General features: G+C 39.7%; 1 protein-coding gene across 10 annotated transcripts in view; it reads right to left on the bottom strand.

The window, feature by feature from the left end:
• SYNE2 (spectrin repeat containing nuclear envelope protein 2) overlaps window positions 1-19,670 on the bottom strand; it is a 433,601-nt gene that overhangs the window by 123,670 nt on the left and 290,261 nt on the right. For all 10 annotated transcript variants that reach the window (XM_054449822.2, XM_054449816.2, XM_054449824.2 and 7 more), the window contains 8 exons: window positions 18,391-18,573; window positions 17,451-17,588; window positions 11,214-11,399; window positions 9,371-9,493; window positions 8,019-8,201; window positions 5,574-5,705; window positions 903-1,100; window positions 227-301 (listed from right to left, as the gene is read on the bottom strand). In XM_054449822.2, coding sequence (XP_054305797.1) covers window positions 227-301; window positions 903-1,100; window positions 5,574-5,705; window positions 8,019-8,201; window positions 9,371-9,493; window positions 11,214-11,399; window positions 17,451-17,588; window positions 18,391-18,573 — 1,218 coding nt within the window. The remainder of the gene's footprint in view (window positions 1-226; window positions 302-902; window positions 1,101-5,573; window positions 5,706-8,018; window positions 8,202-9,370; window positions 9,494-11,213; window positions 11,400-17,450; window positions 17,589-18,390; window positions 18,574-19,670) is intronic.

The raw sequence follows: 19,670 nt of genomic DNA, 5'->3' as shown, positions 1-19,670 counted from the left end.
TGCCAGCGAGAGTGTCTGAATTACATTCATCTCACTCTTACACGGTGAAGTAGGTTTCCATACACTTAAACATTAATAACATAAGAGAACTACTTCAATCATACTTTTAAAATATCAACATTAATTTTAAAAATTCTTAGGTTTCCATTCACTTTAAGATCTTTTCATTGACTTCTTTTAGAAGTCTGGTTCTAACAAACTTTAACAAGAAAATCATTTCCCTTACTTCGCTCTTCATGGAACTTTCTTCCACCTCTTCCTCGACTGCTGCCAGGTAAGACATGGAGCCTCTTCTGTTCAACTGAAAGGCACAGCACAAGAATACCTGCAGTCTGCTTGCCAGTCAACATCACCAAGATCCCAGTCCAGCTGCATTTTTATGTAGCTAATTTTTTACTCACTTTATCCAAGATGCCCACCCCCACAAGAAGCCTGTCTCCTGGTCCGTTCAGCTCCTCCAGCCAGATATCCCAAGTCAGTCAAGCCTTAGGTCTTGTCATTTTCATGGCCCCCTGTGGCCCTTCATCAAACAATTAAAGAATGTGATTCATTGATGTGAATGCAGAGGAGACTTAGGCACTGGGCCCTTCTTGAGTCTGCAAAGGGCTGACTTTTCTGTACGAAGATACTTCAAAGGAAGGCTCGATCCACCTGCCTGTGAAATTTTATAAGCATGTCCTAAAGTAACTCAGGCGTTAAGAATTCTGGGTGGAGTCCAGAACAGGCACACCCTGAGGATTTATATTCACCAGTAAACAACCTCAGGTTGAGTATTTCCACTTTTAAAAATTCCTTTACTACAGGCCGTAGACACAGATGCCACAGGTCGTTCAGGTGGAAAACACTACCCATTAATGCTCTTGTGGAGTGTGGGGCCAGCATTAACCTAAAGTCATACGCACCTTCCGCTCAGAAGCATCCCTCTCTGCCACTCCACCTTCCTCTGATGTTACAGCTGGCAGCCTATCTCTTTCTACTTCTTCTTGTTCTTGCTTCAAATGCTGGTGAAGGTTTAGTACGGTGGCCTTCAAGTCCACCAACAGGTCTTCTTTTCTCTGGTTCAAACTCAGAATCTGTTTTTCCATACGTTCGACTTCTCCCTGTGTAGAGAGTATTTGCATAGGTTTGAGAAGTCTGAGGCCTCTGCAGGCCCAGAGCAGCCTGCTTCCTTTGGTACAAGGGCTGAAGATTTTTCTCTGCTGTTTGGTTTACAAAGCCAGAAGCTAGTCTCTGGTACAGTATAGCTCCTTTCCATCCTGGATGCATTTCCAAAGGTCCTGTGTAGGGTTTATAAGCTATAGGATGCCTCAGCCTTACCAGAGACCTTGTGAATCAGAATCTCTGGGGGTTGAGCCAAAGCATGGAAACTTGTAACATGCTCCACAGATGACTGTGGTGTGCGGCCAGGGTTGGGAGCTACTGCTCCAGTGGCTAGCTACAGGACTGAGAGAACCAGGATCCACGAGGCAGGGCCCAGGAGTCTGCACACTAACCAACACCGCACAAGTGCCTTATGCAGACTTCCCATTGTGTTCCAAAGCATATTAAAAATGCATGTCCCCAGGAGACATGTTCCCATGTCTCTCCAGGAAATTCTTAAGCAGACTAACATTTGGGAACCACTGAGAGAAAATGAAGACAGAAATCTCATTCTTTTATTATCATCTTTGAAGGCTTCTTTGGTATTACTAAGTTCATTTACTTTTTTTTTTTAAGCAGAGTCTATCCTGCTCAATCATTTACTTTTTCTACAGTAAAATCTTCCTACTAAATAGGAATAGATAAACAAATAAAGGCACCATGTATAAGTATATCTTATTATGGGAATGATGGACAGACGATCCCAAGCTTCGTGATGTTACTTTTAACATTTATATTATTGATATGTGCAAATCAAATTTCTTATTCATGGCAGATATGCAGATGCCCACCGTATGTCTGAGATGACTATAGGATTATAGATTCTTAGCTTTGGAAGAAATAGCAGGTGACAAATACACTAACATCCTCCTCTCTAGCACCTCTGAGAGATGTCATTCAACTTGCCTGAGCTCCTGAAGTGAGTGCTGCATCAGAAGCAGCCTGCTCCTTTTTAGAAAACCTTCATGTGTTTGAAATTTGTTCCTAATATATTCCTTAGACCCCTATTCTTTCCTCCTTATTTCTTCCTTTCTTGCTGTCGGTTCATCCATCCACCCACCCTACAGATAGTCATAGAAGCATTAATTTTCTTACAGAACAGAGAAACGTAATCTGTCTCCCCCTGCAAGAGAAAGTTCTAAAGGCCAGAGAAAGAAGGTGATTTGTCCAAAGCTACAACTAGCACACAGCAGAGCACAGGCCTGGGCTTTCTCCTGGCTCTACTGCACACATTCCTATGCCAATACCCCTATTCTGTCTGACGTCAAAATTTCTGTGATTGCTTTTGGGAAATAACAATTGTTTGACTTAAATCTGAGTTGGCTGCATTTTGTGTTCCACTTTCAATAAACACTAAACTTCAGAGGTACACTGCCTCCCGACAAGAGCGATACTACAGCCACTAGAATAACAGAAACAGAGTAGAGGCACAGACCTACATGGAGCAGTTGCTCTCAAAGCAGCATCTGCAGACCCCTGGCCACAGTCCATGAGGTTCAGACCATTTTCATAATACTAAAATGTTACTTGCCTTTTACACCATGCTGACATTTGCACTGATGGCATGAAAGCAATGGTGGGTAAAACTACCGGCACCTTGTACGAATCAAGGCAGGAACACCAAGTCTATTCGTTGTTACTGGGTTCTTCACTTTTATGTATTTATAGTAAAAAAAAATTCCATTTTCCTTAAGAATATTCTTGATAAAAATATGTATCTTAGTTTATTTGTGCTGCCATAACAGAATATCTGGGACTGGGTAAATTATAAAGAACAGAAATTTATTTCTCACAGTTCTGGATACTGGGAAGTCCAGGATCAAAGTATCGGTAGGTTTGGTGTCTGGTGAGGGCTGTTCTCTGTTTCCAAGATGGCGCATTGAACACTATATCTTCCTGAAGGGAGACTTGTCGTGTTCTCACACAGCACAAAGCAGAAGGGCAAAAATAGGTGAACTCCCTCCCTCAAGCCCTTTTCTGAGGGCACCTAATCCCATTCATGAGGGAGGAGCCCTCATGACTCAATCACCTCCCAAAGGCCACACCTCCCGATACTGCTGTGTTGGTGATTAAGTTTCAACACGAATAAAAATGTTGGGGGGAGGGGAGGCAACATTTTTTGGGAGGACAAAAACATTCAAACCACAGCAGTATGTATTTTTAGTATTCTTTGTGAAAAAATGGAAAGTATGCATATGGCACTTCTGCTGCATACCAACGGCCAATGGTTGAGAAAAAGCACTTATGCTACTGTTTGAGTTGTAAGCTGAACTATCCTTTTTATTCACAGAACACTATTTTTACTTGAAAAAAAGCCAGCTGATAAACTATATTGCTTTCCTTAAATACTAAAAGATTTTTTCTGAAGAGATAAGTGTTAATATTAACAACTATGATTTAAAGAAATATTGACTCTTGAAATGTGTCAACATTTGGAAGATCTGCCTAACTCAGTTAATCAGGATTTTCCAAGTGATTGAGCGTGATGTTATAAAATCATGCATTGTTAGAAGATCCATTCGAAGTACAAAGTAGGCCAGTAAATTTTAATGTAAGAACGTATAAAGTTCATTGACATGGGTTTAGATTCCATTTTACAATTAATACTTAATTTGCACTTGTCGGGTTTTAGTATAGTTTCAAAGAAAAATGTCCACAATTATTCAAAAGGACTATTAAAATATTCCTCCATCTTCCAAGTGCATGTGTTTGAGAGTCTGGATTGTCTTCACATACTTAAAACAAAACTACACGCCTCAACAGATCAAATGCAGAAACATAAGAATCTGTCCATTAGGTGGGTGCAAAAGTAATCACGGTTTTTGTCATTACTTTTAATGGCAAAAACTGGAATTACTTTTGCACTGACCTAATATTAAGCCAGATATTAAAGAGATCACAAATACATAAAACAATGTCACTCTTCTCATTACTATTTGTTTTAGAAAATATAACAACTTTAAAAAAATGTTACTTCTGCTACAGCCTGGGTAACACAGTGAGACCTCATCTCTAAAAAAAAGAAAATAAAAATAGTTATTCCTATTAATATGCAGTGGGTTTATTATTGTTGCTTAAAAACTAAATGAATGTTTTTACATTTCTGAGTTTTAATTTAGTTATCAATGGATATAATTCATATAAACAAAAGCTCTCTGGGGTCCTTGATTTTTTAGCATAAGGGGAAATCTAATATTTTTACAATATTGAGTCTTCATTACTGAGTGGGAATTATTGATCCACCATTTAACAGCTGTGTCATCTTGCACTCTCCTATACTTCACTGTAGATGTCAAATCACTTGCCCCAGGTCTCACAGCTGGCGAGTAGTGTAATCTTCCTTTGAGTACCATATTAATTGCTTGCCTGTATCAATTTGATGGCAAGAAAAAAAGCAGCTCTCTATTACCCCTAGCATACAATCAGGTTTTTTTTGGTTGTTGTTTTTTATTATAGAAATGCTACTTCAAAAACAAAGACTGAAAAAACCTAGCAATAGATGGTTAACATGCAAACCATTGTAACTGAATCCACAGGACACTATTGTTTTTTTTTTTTTTTTTTTGAGACGGAGTCTTGCTAAGTCGCTCAGGCTAGAGTGCAGTGGCGTGATCTCGGCTCATTGGAAGCTCTGCCTCCCAGGTTCACGCCATTCTCCTGCCTCAGCCTCCCGAGTAGCTGGGGCTATAGGCACCCACCAACACACCCGGCTAATTTTTTGTATTTTTAGTAGAGATGGGGTTTCACCGTGTTAGCCAGGATGGTCTCGATCTCCTGACCTCGTGATCTGCCCGCCTCGGCCTCCCAAAGTGCTGGGATTACAGGCGTGAGCCACCGCGCCCAGCCCACAGGACATTGTTAATTCTGACATATGGCAATATGTCAGTATGACAATACTGCTTAGAATATGGAATTCTTCATTACAATACTATTCTTCATTACAATACTATTTAGGGTCTTCACTGCTGAAGCCCAGCCTGCCTACACTGCCTGACTCTATCCCAGAAAGTCAGGTTGTCCAAGTATCCTGTGTGTTATATCAGGTTCTTTGGTACCAGAGCAAATTCACATCAAAAGGCTTCAAGCTGAGGCCATGGGCACTTAAAAAGCCCTCCATTAAAGAAGGAGATGTGGCAGCCCTGGCTCAGTTTCTGGGATTAGGACTGCCCAGGCTACAAACAGACAAGGCTTCTCTTGATCAAACATCAGGGGCTATAATTTTGTCACTTTTTAGTAATGATAATTATATAATCATCTATTTTATGAAATAGGGATGGAAAGTAAACACACACAGCAATACCTTCGATTGTTACAGAAACAGGAACTTACACTGCACCACTAGAAAGGCTCCTAGACACCAAAGGCTTAGTAAGTATTAAATAAATGGACTGATGGACAAATGAAACATACCTTTATGAATGAAAGAAACATACCTGTAGTTGTGGCAGCTTGTCAGCTTGGTCTGGTGACATATGTTCAAGGGAGAACTGAGCTGAATAATTATTTAAGATCTGTTTCAAATTTTCTATTTCTTCATCACATTCATTGGTCTGTTTTATGACTACCTATAAAATAACCCCCACAAAAAAGAATTTTTGTCATAATCTAAGCAGATTAATGGACTATTTTCATTGTCTAGCCCCATAGAAGTTTTAATCACTCACAGCAAATATGCACCCATTGAGATTTCAATAGGACGTGGTAGCCTAAACAGAGAGAAGAATGTTTGCAAAGCTGACACCTGATCTTCTTGCTCTACTAGATGCCAGGGCACCTTGGGCAGTGCTTAAAGTACAAGTCTCATTGGACATACCTTTGCTCTTAAGTATTTCTGGTCCAGTGGGTTTATTCTGGAAAGCATTTTACGGCATGTTAACATAAAGTTGCTAACTTTTGAGAAGTTACTGACAAGTCACATACACCATTTTAATACATATTCCATGGCGGGGGGAGGGGGGCTTTCCGCATAGAAAGGTGACATAACGATTCAGACTGAACAGAGCATGTGAGGCCAGTGATGATGGGTTTTCTCGGTCTAGACTCATCTTCACCTTGTACCCCTTGGGATCAGTGATGTGTGTTTTACGAGTAAGAGGCTGAGGGTTCAAGAACAGTCTGAATTTGCAGAATAAGGCAAAACTAACCAGAACAATACCTGGCATCTAGTGTTAGGGGAGCAGGAAAGCTCAGACCTATCTGTGGACTAAATAATATGATTAAGCACGATGAAAAACAAAGAAATAGACTTCAAACGAAAAACTAGATACTTCTTTGGTATGCTACATAATGAAGCAAAACGCCTTTTAAAACTACAAAGTTTCTAGCCAACACGGAATTCTTCCTTGTATTTTCTTTAATATTTAACTATAATTTTAGCCGTAGGCTGGAAATGAATAACTATGTTCACTGTGCACATCTGTTCCCCAGCCCTCAATAATGAACTACATCCCGTCACTCCCCACAAAAGTAATTTGTCTTATTTTCTACAACGAGGGTACTTACAATATCTAAAGTAGAAATCAAAGGAAATGTACCATATTCTAATGATTGTCATCACCACTGTCTTCCTTAGCTTTGAAATATATGAGGGGACATCTGATTGCCACCAGCACAATGAGATGGAAAATCTGAGCAGCACAGTTTGATACCTAACTTGGCACAAAATAGAATTTCCTCTTCTATTTCACCCCTTTCGTCTGTGAAGAAGCCACTTGAAAGCATAGTTAGGACTGTGGCTTTCTTTATCTGACCAGGAGACTAATAAAGCACAAAAGGATGAAAATAATAGATCAAATTTTATATTTTTTTCTCTTTATATTATTACAAGATAGTACATTGAGTGCTAGATCTTTTTTCTCTCTGTGGGTGTTACAGAATGACATCAGTTGACCAGTAGCCAGACCAGAGAAACTGAGTTAAGACTCAAACCAGAGAGTACAGTCTCCTCAAACCTTAGGAGAACAGAGTGGCCACCAAAATGTGCATGAAATTTAAGAGGGAATAACATATAGTCATTTTTCTTCTTACAACCAGAAGGTGGTCATAAAAAATGAAAAATAACCCTTACAGTGACCCATCTAATCAGGAAAGGCAGCACGCAGGAGGTTGACGGAGAGGGTTGGAAGTCTGTGCAGACTTTCTGCAACTTTCTGTTCTTGCGGGAGTGATTGTTGATCCAGGAATACAAACTAAAGATTATTCCTAACTTATGATGATTCCTGATGGAGAGTAGTGATTTAACAAAACCCAACCACCACCACCACCACCACCACAACACAAAACCCCTCTGGGGAGAAGATGAAAAATATCAGCCCTCAATATGCAGAAATGACACCTGGAGTTTAGAAACTCAAATTCTTGTTCCCTGTGTACATAAATTAACCTCTACACAAGTTAACTCTGTGGTCTTTCAGCAGGTCACTTACCCCTGATGCCAATTTCCTTATCTGTAAAAACAAAGATGATAAAGTGCCTACTCTACCTACATCACACGTTTGGTAATGAGAAAATCAATAGGAGAGTGACTGAGATGAACACAGAGATTACTATGGTGATGATTACTTTACAGATCTGTTGGCCTCAGAGGCTGCAAATGCCTTGTTCAGGTTTGACTCTCTTCCCACAGCATTTTGCCCATGTAGGTCTTTAACAACTGTGGAATGAAATTAAATAGACCACAACTATGCTTTAATGTCTTAAAGGATAAGAACTGAGAAAAATAACCTTAGCTCCATTTGAGCATGAAGATATGCTTTTATATCAAATGCCACCTCCTACAATAACAGGATAATAATGAATTTCAATTAGAAGTGAAAACCAAACCAGCTTTTGGTGAACATTTTCACCCAGTAAGTTGGCTGTCATCAGAAACTGCTTACCTTTAATAACTCATTTTGTTCTTGAGTCACATTTTCCAATAGTTTTATATCTTGTAAAAGCTGATTTGTCCGCTGAAACACAGGCAGAGGTTTCATTCCTGTTTGGGGCAACCTCAGTTCCACTTGGTAAGACAGTATCTCAGCAATGGTTTTCTTCATGGGACGTATATTTTCAAGTATGACCTTAATTATATAAGAGGAGCATGTTACAGAAATGAAAAGACAATGGCCCCTGTTAAATTTAATTATTCAAAATTAAAATACGGTATAGTTTTTATAGTTTGCATTTTTAAAATAATTTCTTAGCTCAGATTGAAAAGAACTATTATATCACTCATGATCCAGGAGTTGAAAGTCTCAGGAAAGAATAACTGGGGCAAGAGTAACCTACCAATACTAAATTACGCATTTGGACAACGTTTTCTTCCTTTTCTCCCTCCGCTTTCTGCGTAGAACTGGCATTCTGCTGTGTATATTGTCACTAGGCAGTGAGCACTGTAAGGGCGGGTACTGCCTCTCACTTTCGTAGCAACTACACCTAGAATAGGGCTTCCCATATAGTAGGCCCTCAAAAGTGCTTATTGACTTGAACAGAACTGTCCTGCATGAGTCCCAGGAGTATAATTATATTTTGCTTTAATAACATCTGATCCATAGAAATCTGGATTTATGTAACCAATACATTAGAAGAGATTACTCACCGTACTAAGTCATATTTCATATAATATCATTTCATTTAATCCTCACAACCCCTCGAGAGGTAAGTATCCTAACCTACATTTCACAGTTGAGGAAATTGGGTTCACAGAAGTTAGAAGATCCAGGTAAGCTTAGTCTGTAAGAGGCAGAGCTGGGAACAGAATCCAGGCCTCCCTGGTCCTAAACCACATGCTCTCAATCACTAGGCTGAGCAGGGGATCAACATTTGCTTGATGTTTAGTCATGTCCCAGCTCCTCTGTCAGGGGCTCTATTTACATTACAATTGGCCAATGTAATCTCCTCAGTACCAGTGCACGGATATGAAAGAGAATCCAAAAACCATTAATTACTCAGTCATGCAGCCAGTGAGCAGTCTAGCTGGGGCTGGAACCCAGTTCAGCCTGAATTAGGTGCTCAAGCCCTTGAGTTTGATTTAAATGAAAAAATAACCTATAGGAAAATTATCTTTACATAGGTGGTACTACAACTATGATTTAAATATACGGTTATAGTTATTCCCATCATTTTCCCAACCTTATTTTGCTATTACTCTCGTAAGACTAAATGCTTTTTTTAATCACATTATATTATATTTTGAAAAAGACATAATAAGTATCATAAGAAAATACTTTAAATAATAATCTATGCTTACCTCCCCATGTTTGAGATGTTCTTCAGGTGAAAAATCAAATATTTCTTTTGATAATAGGATAGCTTTAATTTTTGAAACTCTTTTTTCCATTGATTTTACTTCAGATTCAATAGCAACCACATCCTAGAATTTCAGAAGAACACATTGATGCAATATATATTGTATATTAATCATCTATAAAACAGTTTATTGGCATTAATTCTATTCTCTTATTTAGCCAAATAATGTCTGCCATCTATACCTCTGAAAAACTAACCAAGCACTATAGATAAATAAATAATGTTCACCATTTTCTTTCCTTTTTTTTTTCTGAGATGGAGTTTCGCTCTTGTCGCCCAGGCTGGAGTGCAATGTCATTATCTCTGCTCACTGTAACCTCCGCCTCCCAGGTTCAAGTGATTACCCTGCTTCAGCCTCCTGAATAGCTGGGATTACAGGCACGTGCCACCATGCCCAGTTAATTTTTATATTTTTAGTAGAGACAGAGTTTCGCCATGTTGGCCAGGCTGGTCTCTAACTCCTGACTGCAGGTGATCCACCCGCCTCAGCCTCCCAAAGTGCTGGGATTACAGGTGTGAGCCATCGTGCCTGGCCAGGGACCAACAAAACTTTACAAGAAAATGAAGCAGTATGTACAACAGCTGTTTATAGTGATATCTTCAAATTATGAGGAAAAGTTAAATTACATGGACATTATTCTGTGCACCTACTATTTAAGAAGGTATATAGAATTATACAATGTATTTTAGGGTAATTTTCATCAAACATTATAGAAGCATTTAAAAATTTTGAAATGAGCTTCAGTAACCAAAAATAATTACTTTAACATTCATTATTCCCTGAAGATACACGAGTGTGGTGTAGGGAATGTAACTGAGTAACAAATGTAAATAATGAAGAATTGTAATTGCCTCTACTATGTGACTCTGTCTTTAAATATATGCTTCCGATGTTTCAAGCCAAAATAAAAATCCAGAGGCTGGCAAATAACAACCCCTCAATAAATATTTGCTATTGGTAAATAAAGACTTGGGACTACCTGTTTTACACTTGTTTTTGATTCCTTTTTGTGGAGAAGGGGGTCTTACCGTAGTGCCCAGGCAGGTCTCAAACTCCTGTGCTCACACTATCCTCCTGCCTCTGCCTCCGTAAATGCTGGGATTACAGGCATGAGCCACCGTGCTGGGCACCGTGCCCAGCCAGAACTGTCTCTTTTAATTCCCTCTTTCCTATCCAGCATTTAAAAATCAGTAGTACTTCTCTTTGACAAAGAGAAAACACTGAACTTATTTTATCAGGACTCTTTACTCTTTAAAACAGACCACTTCTGGATTGAAAATGGGGAGATGCTTTTTGTTATAGTTTGTTATAGTTACACTACAGGCTGCAAAGTAAAGTAAAATATAATTCCACAAATGAGAACATACATGACATTTTACCAGATCAATGTGTCTTCACATTGATTAGTTGTATAGTGCTTTGTTAGTAGTATAACTCTAATTTATTTATTTATTTATTTGACAGAATCCTGCTCTGTCACCCAGGCTGGAGTGCAGTGGCGCAATCTTGGCTCACTGCAACCTCTGCCTCTCAGGTTCAAGCGAGTCTCCTGCCTCAGCCTTCCAAGTTGCTGGGATTACAGGTGTGCACCATGATGCCCAGCTAAATTTTGTATTTTTAGTAGAGACGGGGTTTCACCATGTTGGCCAGGCTCATCTTGAACTCCTGACCTCAAGTGATCCACCCGCCTTGGCCTCCCAAAGTGCTGGAATTATAGGCATGAGTCACCATTGCCCAGCCTCTAATTTAATCCTGAATGATTAAATGAATGGTGCAAACTTACATCAGCCATTCGCTGAATCTGTGGAAGGCTTTCCATTATTTTTTGTTGTAAAGCTGTTACTTGATTACTTAACTCTTGTATGGATTGTGTTAATTCATCTGTTTCAAAAATTATTGACAGGTCTTCTAGATCCATAAAGATTGAATGTAAAAGATTGTGCTTCTGTTCTGAATCTTCCAAAGCCATCTAGATAAACACAGAATGGGAAAAATAGAGAGAGACATCAAGATCCTGATATAAGTTGATTAAAATTTAAATCAGAGAAAATTGAAAGTTGTCTCAACATTTTAAACTAGTCATTTCTAGTTCGATAATGAAAACAGAACACCCTCTATTGTCAATGACAGTGAAAGACTTCAGAGTATCTACCCGTATAACTGTAACATAATAAGAAACATATATATTTGGTCTTCGTCCACTTCTAAAACCCTTGGAATCCTTTAATAATAGCGGAGACAGAAGTGTCTTTTATTATACATAATAAGCCCTTTCATACATGTAATAACTTTCAAATTTAAGATGTCAAAATAGCTCAGCCACCTAATGAAAATGTTCAGCTTGATAATGTACTCTTCAGGTAATTCCATAAAAAATAACGGATAGGAGAAAGAACATTCACTTACACAACTAGAATTTCAGTCACAAGTCACTAAAACTAAGCGGGTTATTCAGAATTTTATATTAATCTTATTCAAAATCCTTATAGGAGAAAACTTTTAGGACAGCAAAACTTAAAACCAATGCTTTCTTTTTTTTTTTTTTTAACCAATTATCATTGACAACAGCATCAAAAACCACAAAATACTTAGGAATAAATTTAACAATATACATGTAAGAAATGTATACTGGGCTGGGTGCGGTGGCTCATGCCTATAATTCCAGCACTTTGGGAGGCCGAGGTGGGTGGATCACCTGAGGTCAGGAGTTCGAGACCAGCCTGGCCAACATGGCGAAACCCTGTCTCTACTAAAAATACAAAAATTAGCCAGGTGTGGTGGCGGGAGCCTGTAATCCTAGCTACTCAGGAGGCTGAGGCAGGAGAATCGCTTGAACCCACAAGGCGGAGGTTGCAGTGAGCCATTATCGCACCACTGCACTCCAGCCTGGGTGACACAGCGAGACACCATCTCAAAAAACAAACAAACAAACAAACAAACAAAAAGACCTGCATACTGAAAATCACAAAACATTGTTGAGAGAAATTAAATCCCTGGAGAAATAAAGAGATACATCATGTTCCTGGATTGAATAGTCACTATGGTTGAGATGTTAATTCTCTTCCAAATTGATCTACAAATTTAATGCAATCCCACCCAAAATTCCCACAGACCTTTATTTAGAAATTCACAAGCAGATTCTAAGATTTATATGGAAATACAAAGGCCTTGATTTAGCCAAAACACATCTGAAAAAGGACAAAGTTGTAGAATTGATGCTACCTGATTTCAAGACTTACTGTAAAGCTATAGTAATGAAGACTGTCATATTGGTGAAAGTATAGACATATAAATTTATTGAACATAAGGGAGAGCCCAGAAATAGATGCACATGTATAAGGTCAATTGATTTCCAACAAAGTGCTAAAGTAATTTAATGGTGATTCTTATCAATAAATGATGCAGAAACAATTGGATATCCCCATGGAAAAAAAGAACTTTGATCCTTCAATCACACCTTATGCAACAATTAACATGAAATGAATCATAGACCTAAGAGAGTAAGAGTTAAAACTATCAAGTTACTGGAAGAAAACACAGGAAGAAATCTTTGTAACCCCGGGTTAGGTAAGGATTTCTTAGAATGTAACACAAAAGAATAATCCATAAAAGAAAATATCGATACATTGGACCTCATCAAATTAATAACATTTGCTCTCTGAAAGACAGTGTTAAAAGAATGAAAAGACAAGCCACAGACTGGAAGAAAATATTTGTAAATGACATATATGTCAAAAGAATAGGTTTCAGAATATTTTACAAAAAACTTACAACTCAACAAGAAGACAATGCAACTTTTTACATGGGCAAAAAAAATTGAACAAATACTTCACAAAGGAAGTGTACAAATGACCAATAAAGACATAAATAAATGCTCAAAATTATTAGAGAAAACCCGTTTAAACCACAATGAAATACCACTGCAAGTCACTAAAATGGCTAAAATTTAAAAGGCAGACAATATTAAGTGCTGTTGAAAATATGAAGCAATTAGAACTCATGTTGCTGGTGGGAATGAAAAATGATACAGCTATTTTGGAAAACAATTTCTCAGTTTATTATTTATTTAAACATCGTAAAAGTCAGAGGTCCTACTTTTAGGTATTTATTCATTGAAATAAAATGAAAACATCTGTCTACACAAAGATTTATATATAAATATTCACAGCAGCTTTGCTCATAATAGCCTATGGTAGCAGCCTCTAAGGTAGCCCTGAATGACCCCTACCTCCTGGTATTCATACCCTTATATCAGCTTCCTTGAATGCAGGCCAGACTTACTAATTTAATTCTAATAAAATGTGGCAGAAATGATGAGATGTCACTTTCAAGGTTAGATTACAAAGACTGTGGCCCAGCCTGGGCAACAAAGTGAGAACCTTTTTACAAACATTTAAAAATTAGCCAGGCATGGTTATGTGCGCCTGTAGTTCCAGCTACCTGGGAGGCTAAGGTGGGAGGAACATTTGAACTCAGAAGGTGGAGGCTGCAGTGAGCCGACATTGTGCTACTGCACTCCAGCCTGGGTGACAGAGCAAGACCCTGTCTCTAAAAGAAAAAAAAAATGTGGCTTCTGTCTTGAGAGCTCTCTCTCACTCTCTTGGAGATTGTTTATGCTGAGGGAAGCCAGCTGCCATGGTGTGAGGCAGACTCCTGGAGGAGCCCACGTGTCTGTGAGTAGAAGCAGATCTTTTGAGGCCTGTCAACAGCCACGGGAATGAGCTTGGAAGCAGATCCCACCTCCTCCCTCACGCAAGTCGAGCCTTCAGATGAGCATGCAGCCTTTATCGACACCTTGACCGCATTCTCATGAGAGACCTTGAGCCAGAGATACTTAGCTAAGCCGTGCCGGCGGACTCCTGTGATAATAAGTTTGTTGTTTCAAGCTGCTAACTTATGGAGTAATCTGTTACACAACAATAGCTAATATATGGCTCAAAACTGGAAGCAACCCAAATATCTATTAACTGGTAGATAAACAAACTACTCATTTCCAAACTTATTTCCAAAACTGGAACACTACTTGGCAATCAAATAATTAACTATGCATTAAGTGTAACAACCTGGATGAATCTCAAAGGCATTATGTTAAGTGAAACAAGTGAGCCACGAAAGACTATATACTGTTTGATTCCCCCCATATGATATTCTAGAAAAGGTAAACTATAGTAATAGGAAACAGTGAATGATCACCTAGGGTTGAAGACGGCTGAAAGGGGATTGACTGCAAAGAGGCAGAAGGAAACGTCTTGGGAGATGGAGATGTTCCTCATATTGATGGCGATGGTGGTTATACAACTGCACTTTTATCAAAGCTCACCTAACTGCATACTTAAAATAGGTGTATTAATATTTTTACTGTATGTAAATTATACCTCAATAAAGTTGATTTAAAAAACAGGCCGGGTGTGGTGGCTCACGCCTGTACTCCCAGCACTTTGGGAGGTCGAGGCGGGCAGATCAGCTGAGGTCAGGAGTTCAAGACCAGCCTGGCCAACATGGTGAAATCCTGTCTCTACTAAAAATACAAAATAAGGTCGGCATGGTGGCACGCGCCTGTAATCTCAGCTACTGGGGAAGCTGAGGCAGGAGAATCACTTGAACCTGGGAGGCGGAGGTTGCGGTGAGCCGAGATCGCGCCATTGCACTCCAGCCTGGGCAAAAAGAGTGAAACTCCATCTCAAAAAAAAAAAAAAAAATTAGTATTCTATTTTTATAATGTCATTTTATGAATTTACGTTTCAGTTATTCTTATAACAGTAGTATTTGTGGAATTATCTTTAGGTTACAAAGACCTGTTTTAACAAATGCAATCCAGGTGGAAGCTTAGCTGAGAGTTCTGACACTTCTTTAAAAGTCAATTTAAAAACTAATACCTGAATATGCTAGAAAATGGAAAAGGGCATCCTAAAAAGTAGAATTATTGGACAAATGAGGATTTCACATAGGACTAGTTATTTGGGACTTAATTCCCAGGAGGAGATTAGGACACATCGGGACACACAGAAATAAACCCACACCTTCCTTGTCCCTACTTCCTTTACTCAGTTCTAGCTCAGAAAGAAAGTCTAGCAATTTAGAATGTCCTGAAGTTTGAGAGATGCTTTTACATTTTTACATTTGTATCAGTAGAAGGTAGCAGAATCCCAGCTGCTTTTGCCTGAGCTCACTTTTGTATGTTTTTTTTTTTTAACTCATAATAAGCATTTGAAGGAAAAAAAAAGCATCATTCCTCTTTTGTCTTGGCAAAGTCCTCAAAAATAGTGAATCAGGGAGGTGATAAAAAGTTTAAAAATGCCAAACTTTGGGGATGTGGAAAGTTAATCCAAGTGGGGGAAGGCAAAAAAAATCACAAGCAAGGGGAAGAAAAGAAAAAAAAATGGGTAGAAATGCAGCATCTTTACAACTGTTACCATAAGAAAAAAATACGCCAACAATTCTCAAATGTCAGAGAGGTCTGAGGTCAGCAGCTCACTTAGGAACACACTGTGCCATTCTAAAGATAGAAAAAGGAGCTGAATCACCTTTGAAGTCTGATTCTGTAAACACTGTTACCAAATAAGCTTTTCTCTAAGGGATTCCTTCTCATGGCAGAATAAGAGAAGGGAAACACACCTGCGCAATGCAACTTCCCTAGTACTCAGCATCCGGAAGATGTTTTGCAGCCGAGGCCTCAAGTGGGGAAACACTTTCGTTTGTTTTGACTTTGTAAGCCAGCATGGACACATGCGGCATGTGTGGAGTACCAGGAAGGACAGGAAATTTGGAATCATGGTGTGTTAGAAGTGGAAGGAACCATGGGTTCGTTTTCTATCGCTCTGTAACTAATTACCACAAACTTAATGGCTTAAAACAAAACAAAGTTATCTCACAGTGTCCAAGGGTAAGGAGTCCAGGCATAGGTGAGGTGAGTCCTCTGTACAGGGAGCCACAAGGATGCAGTCTGGTGCCATCTGGAGCTTGGGGTTCTCTTTCAAGATCATTCAGGTTGTTGGCAAAATTCAGCTGTAGGACTGGGTTCCCCGTTTCCTTGCTGGCTCTCATTGACTCTCAGCTCCTAGAAAAAGCCTTTGGGCCCTAGCTCCATGGCCCTCTGGCAATATAGCCGCTTTCTCAAGAAGAATCTCTCTACACTCTGCTACAGGCTGAGTAGCCCTTATCTGAAATACTTGAGACCAGAAGCGTTTCAGATTTTGGACTTTTTCAAATTTTGGAATGTAAGTATTATACTTACCGGTGGAGCATTCCAAATCCCAAAATCCCATATTAGAGAGTCTTATAATCACGTTAATCAAGTATTCATGGGAGTGACCACCCCATTACCTTAATCATATAACGTAACCTAGTCAATGAAGGGACTATCCCATCATATTCATATTCCTGCCCACATTCAAGTGTTATTCTTTCAGGTCATATACACCAGAGGATGGGAATACTGGGGGGCATCTTAGAATTCTAACCAAAACCATTAGCACTATCCTCTGCACATTCTCTTTTTTTTTTTTTTTTTTTTTGAGACGGAGTCTCACTGTGTAACCCAGGCTGGAGTGCAGTGGCATGATCTCGGCTCACTGCAAGCTCCGTCTCCCAGGTTCACGCCATTCTCCTGCCTCAGCCTCCCAAGTGGCTGGGGACTACAGGCGCCCGCCACAGCGCCGGCTAATTTTTTTGTATTTTTAGTAGAGACAGGGTTTCACCATGTTAGCCACGATGGTCTCGATCTCCTGACCTCGTGATCCGCCCACATTCTTATTTCATGGGGAGAAACTGAGGTCCATAGAAGATATACTAAATTATCCAAAAAGTCATAAAGTAGTTATCAGGACAGTAAGAGCTGAATCCTGCTCTCCAAAATCCATGTCTAGCGCTTGCCACTCTCTCAAGCTTCCTTCTGCCACTGACATGGTTAGCGGTAAGGTTGTATTTCAGGAAAGGAGGAAAAAAGCACCAAGACAATCAGCTAAGCCACGAATCTTTACGTAGATGCTATGAGTGGCAGAAAACCTGGAAGAACACTTACCTGCAGAGTGCTAGCATGGTGACTCAGTGTCCTCGAAGAGTCATAGTCAGCAGGATTGGCCAGCAAATGACTGGTATTTTCTATCCAAGCCTCAGTGCTCTTCAGAAGGTCACTATATTCCTCCATCTTAACTGTGGCCTGGGAAAGAGATGCAGTACCAAACTTAGTCAGATGCCTTTTACTGGAGCTGAATGACTCCTAGATGAAGAGTCAATTGCTGTTAGTCAGGGGTGTGTCAGGCCTTGCAGATGTCTGCTCCCCATGGCTGGGGCTACTTATTTACCTGCTCTAGGCTATGATACTTCTGACTTTTAAGACTAACTCTGACCATAGGTGGAAAGGATTTAAGCAGTTCTACTCCAACGTTATGGGCCTCAGCAAAGTTCTGGGTTAGCCTTGCAACTATTATGGTTCTCATTTTATGCTTCATTTTAAAAACTGGGCTGTACTTTGTCCTCCTGTTCAGGACCTTGCCCTACAGTTCTTCTAAGACTAGGATGCTGCCTCACTCTTGCTAAATCACAAACAACTCAGCCAACCACAGCTCCTATTTGGAAGGAGGGTAGAGAGGGTAGCTTGTCCCCGAATGACAGTCTTTCTCATTGTTGTCTCCCTCACTAGACTCCTGAGATCACCTGCCCTAAATTCCCATTACTGGTCCTTATCCACCTGTTGGGGAGCCTGGACTTCCCAACAGTCTGCCTGGCTCTTGCTGTGGTCAGCTTCTGGATTCTTGATTCCGTCTGCCCAGTCAGACTTCCTGCCTGCACTAGCATTGAAATCTGTCTCCTCAGAGCCCACAAGAGCCTACCATGGCCCGAGCTTCAAGTCCAAAACTGATAATTCAAGAGAAACTGACTGTTTCTGAATATATTGTTTTGCTTTAACACCATCTCAATACCACCACATGATATGAAGCTATTCTGAGTCACAGCCATACCTTATTCAACTGTGAGGTTCTAGACTCTGCTCTCTGTGATACTTGCTGATACTGCTGGAAAGGAATCATCAAGTTATCCATCCATTCTTGAGCCTGTCCTGGGTCCTGTTCAACAATGTCCTGAACTTCAGAATCCAGCTCATTTAGTTTGGAATGCCATAGATCTAACTCGTCCCACATTTTCTGGAGAAGGAAATCGTAAGTCAACTTGAATGAACAGGTCATAGTTTATGGAGTAAATGCCTGCTTTTCACACAGTATTTACATTTATAAATGCTACTAAAACATCACAGAAACAACATCACACAAATAGTTGTTAATTTATACCCAGCAATTTGTGATCTAAACTGAAAAACACTTTTCCTGAGCTCTCCTAACTATAACTGTATTCATTTCACTATAAATTAGCTGTAGGGGAACAGAAAGACCTGGACATTTCTAGAGATGACTGACACAAACAAGGTCAATATAGCCCTCATCTCTCAAGAGTGACGAGCAAAACATTCTGTTTAAAAAGGGCTTGGGGAAATACTTGAACCTATTTACACTAGTTTATACACACACACGTGCACACGCGCACACACACACACACACACACACTCTCTTAATCTACAAAATAAATTCAAGTGAAAAAATAAAACAAAGAAAAATATCTGGGCTGGGTGCAGTGGCTCACACAATTTTGGAGGCCAAGGTGTGTGGGCTGCTTGAGCCCAGGAGTTCAAGACCAGCCTGAACAACACAGGGAGACACCGTCTCTACAAAAATTAGCCAGGTGTGGTGGTGCACACCTGCAGTCTCAGCTACTTGGGAGACTGAGGTGGGAGGATCGATTGAGCCAGGGAGGTCAAGGCTGAAGTGAGTTTTGATCACACCACTGCACTCCAGCTTGGGTGACAGGGTGAGACCCTATCTCAAAAATTTAAAAAAAGAAAAGAAAATTATCTGCCGACTTGGGATGAATGCAGAGGCAGAAAGCTCTAGAAACATGTATTAGGAGCAACTGCTTTTGACTCAAGAAACCAATAGGTTGGATTCAAATCTGAACTTCGCTGGGCAGAGGAAAATTTCAAAGGTAAAATATTCAATTCTTAATGCTTGCTTAAGAACATTTTTTTCCCTATCTTGAGGACTAGGAAAATCTAACTTGTTAAATTAGGTTCCTCTGCTTAAGATTTGTCCAATAGTGAGCCATATTCTGACCTATATTAAAAGCCCCAAATTATTAAAACATTTCCTTAAGACATAGATTAGAACAAGAATCCTTTCCCTATGCTGGA

Source organism: Pongo pygmaeus, chromosome 15 (genome assembly GCF_028885625.2).
Source record: "Pongo pygmaeus isolate AG05252 chromosome 15, NHGRI_mPonPyg2-v2.0_pri, whole genome shotgun sequence".
Classification (NCBI taxonomy): domain Eukaryota; kingdom Metazoa; phylum Chordata; class Mammalia; order Primates; family Hominidae; genus Pongo; species Pongo pygmaeus.
The sequence above is the reverse complement of the archived record's forward strand: the minus strand, read 5'-3'. Positions and strand labels throughout refer to the sequence as shown.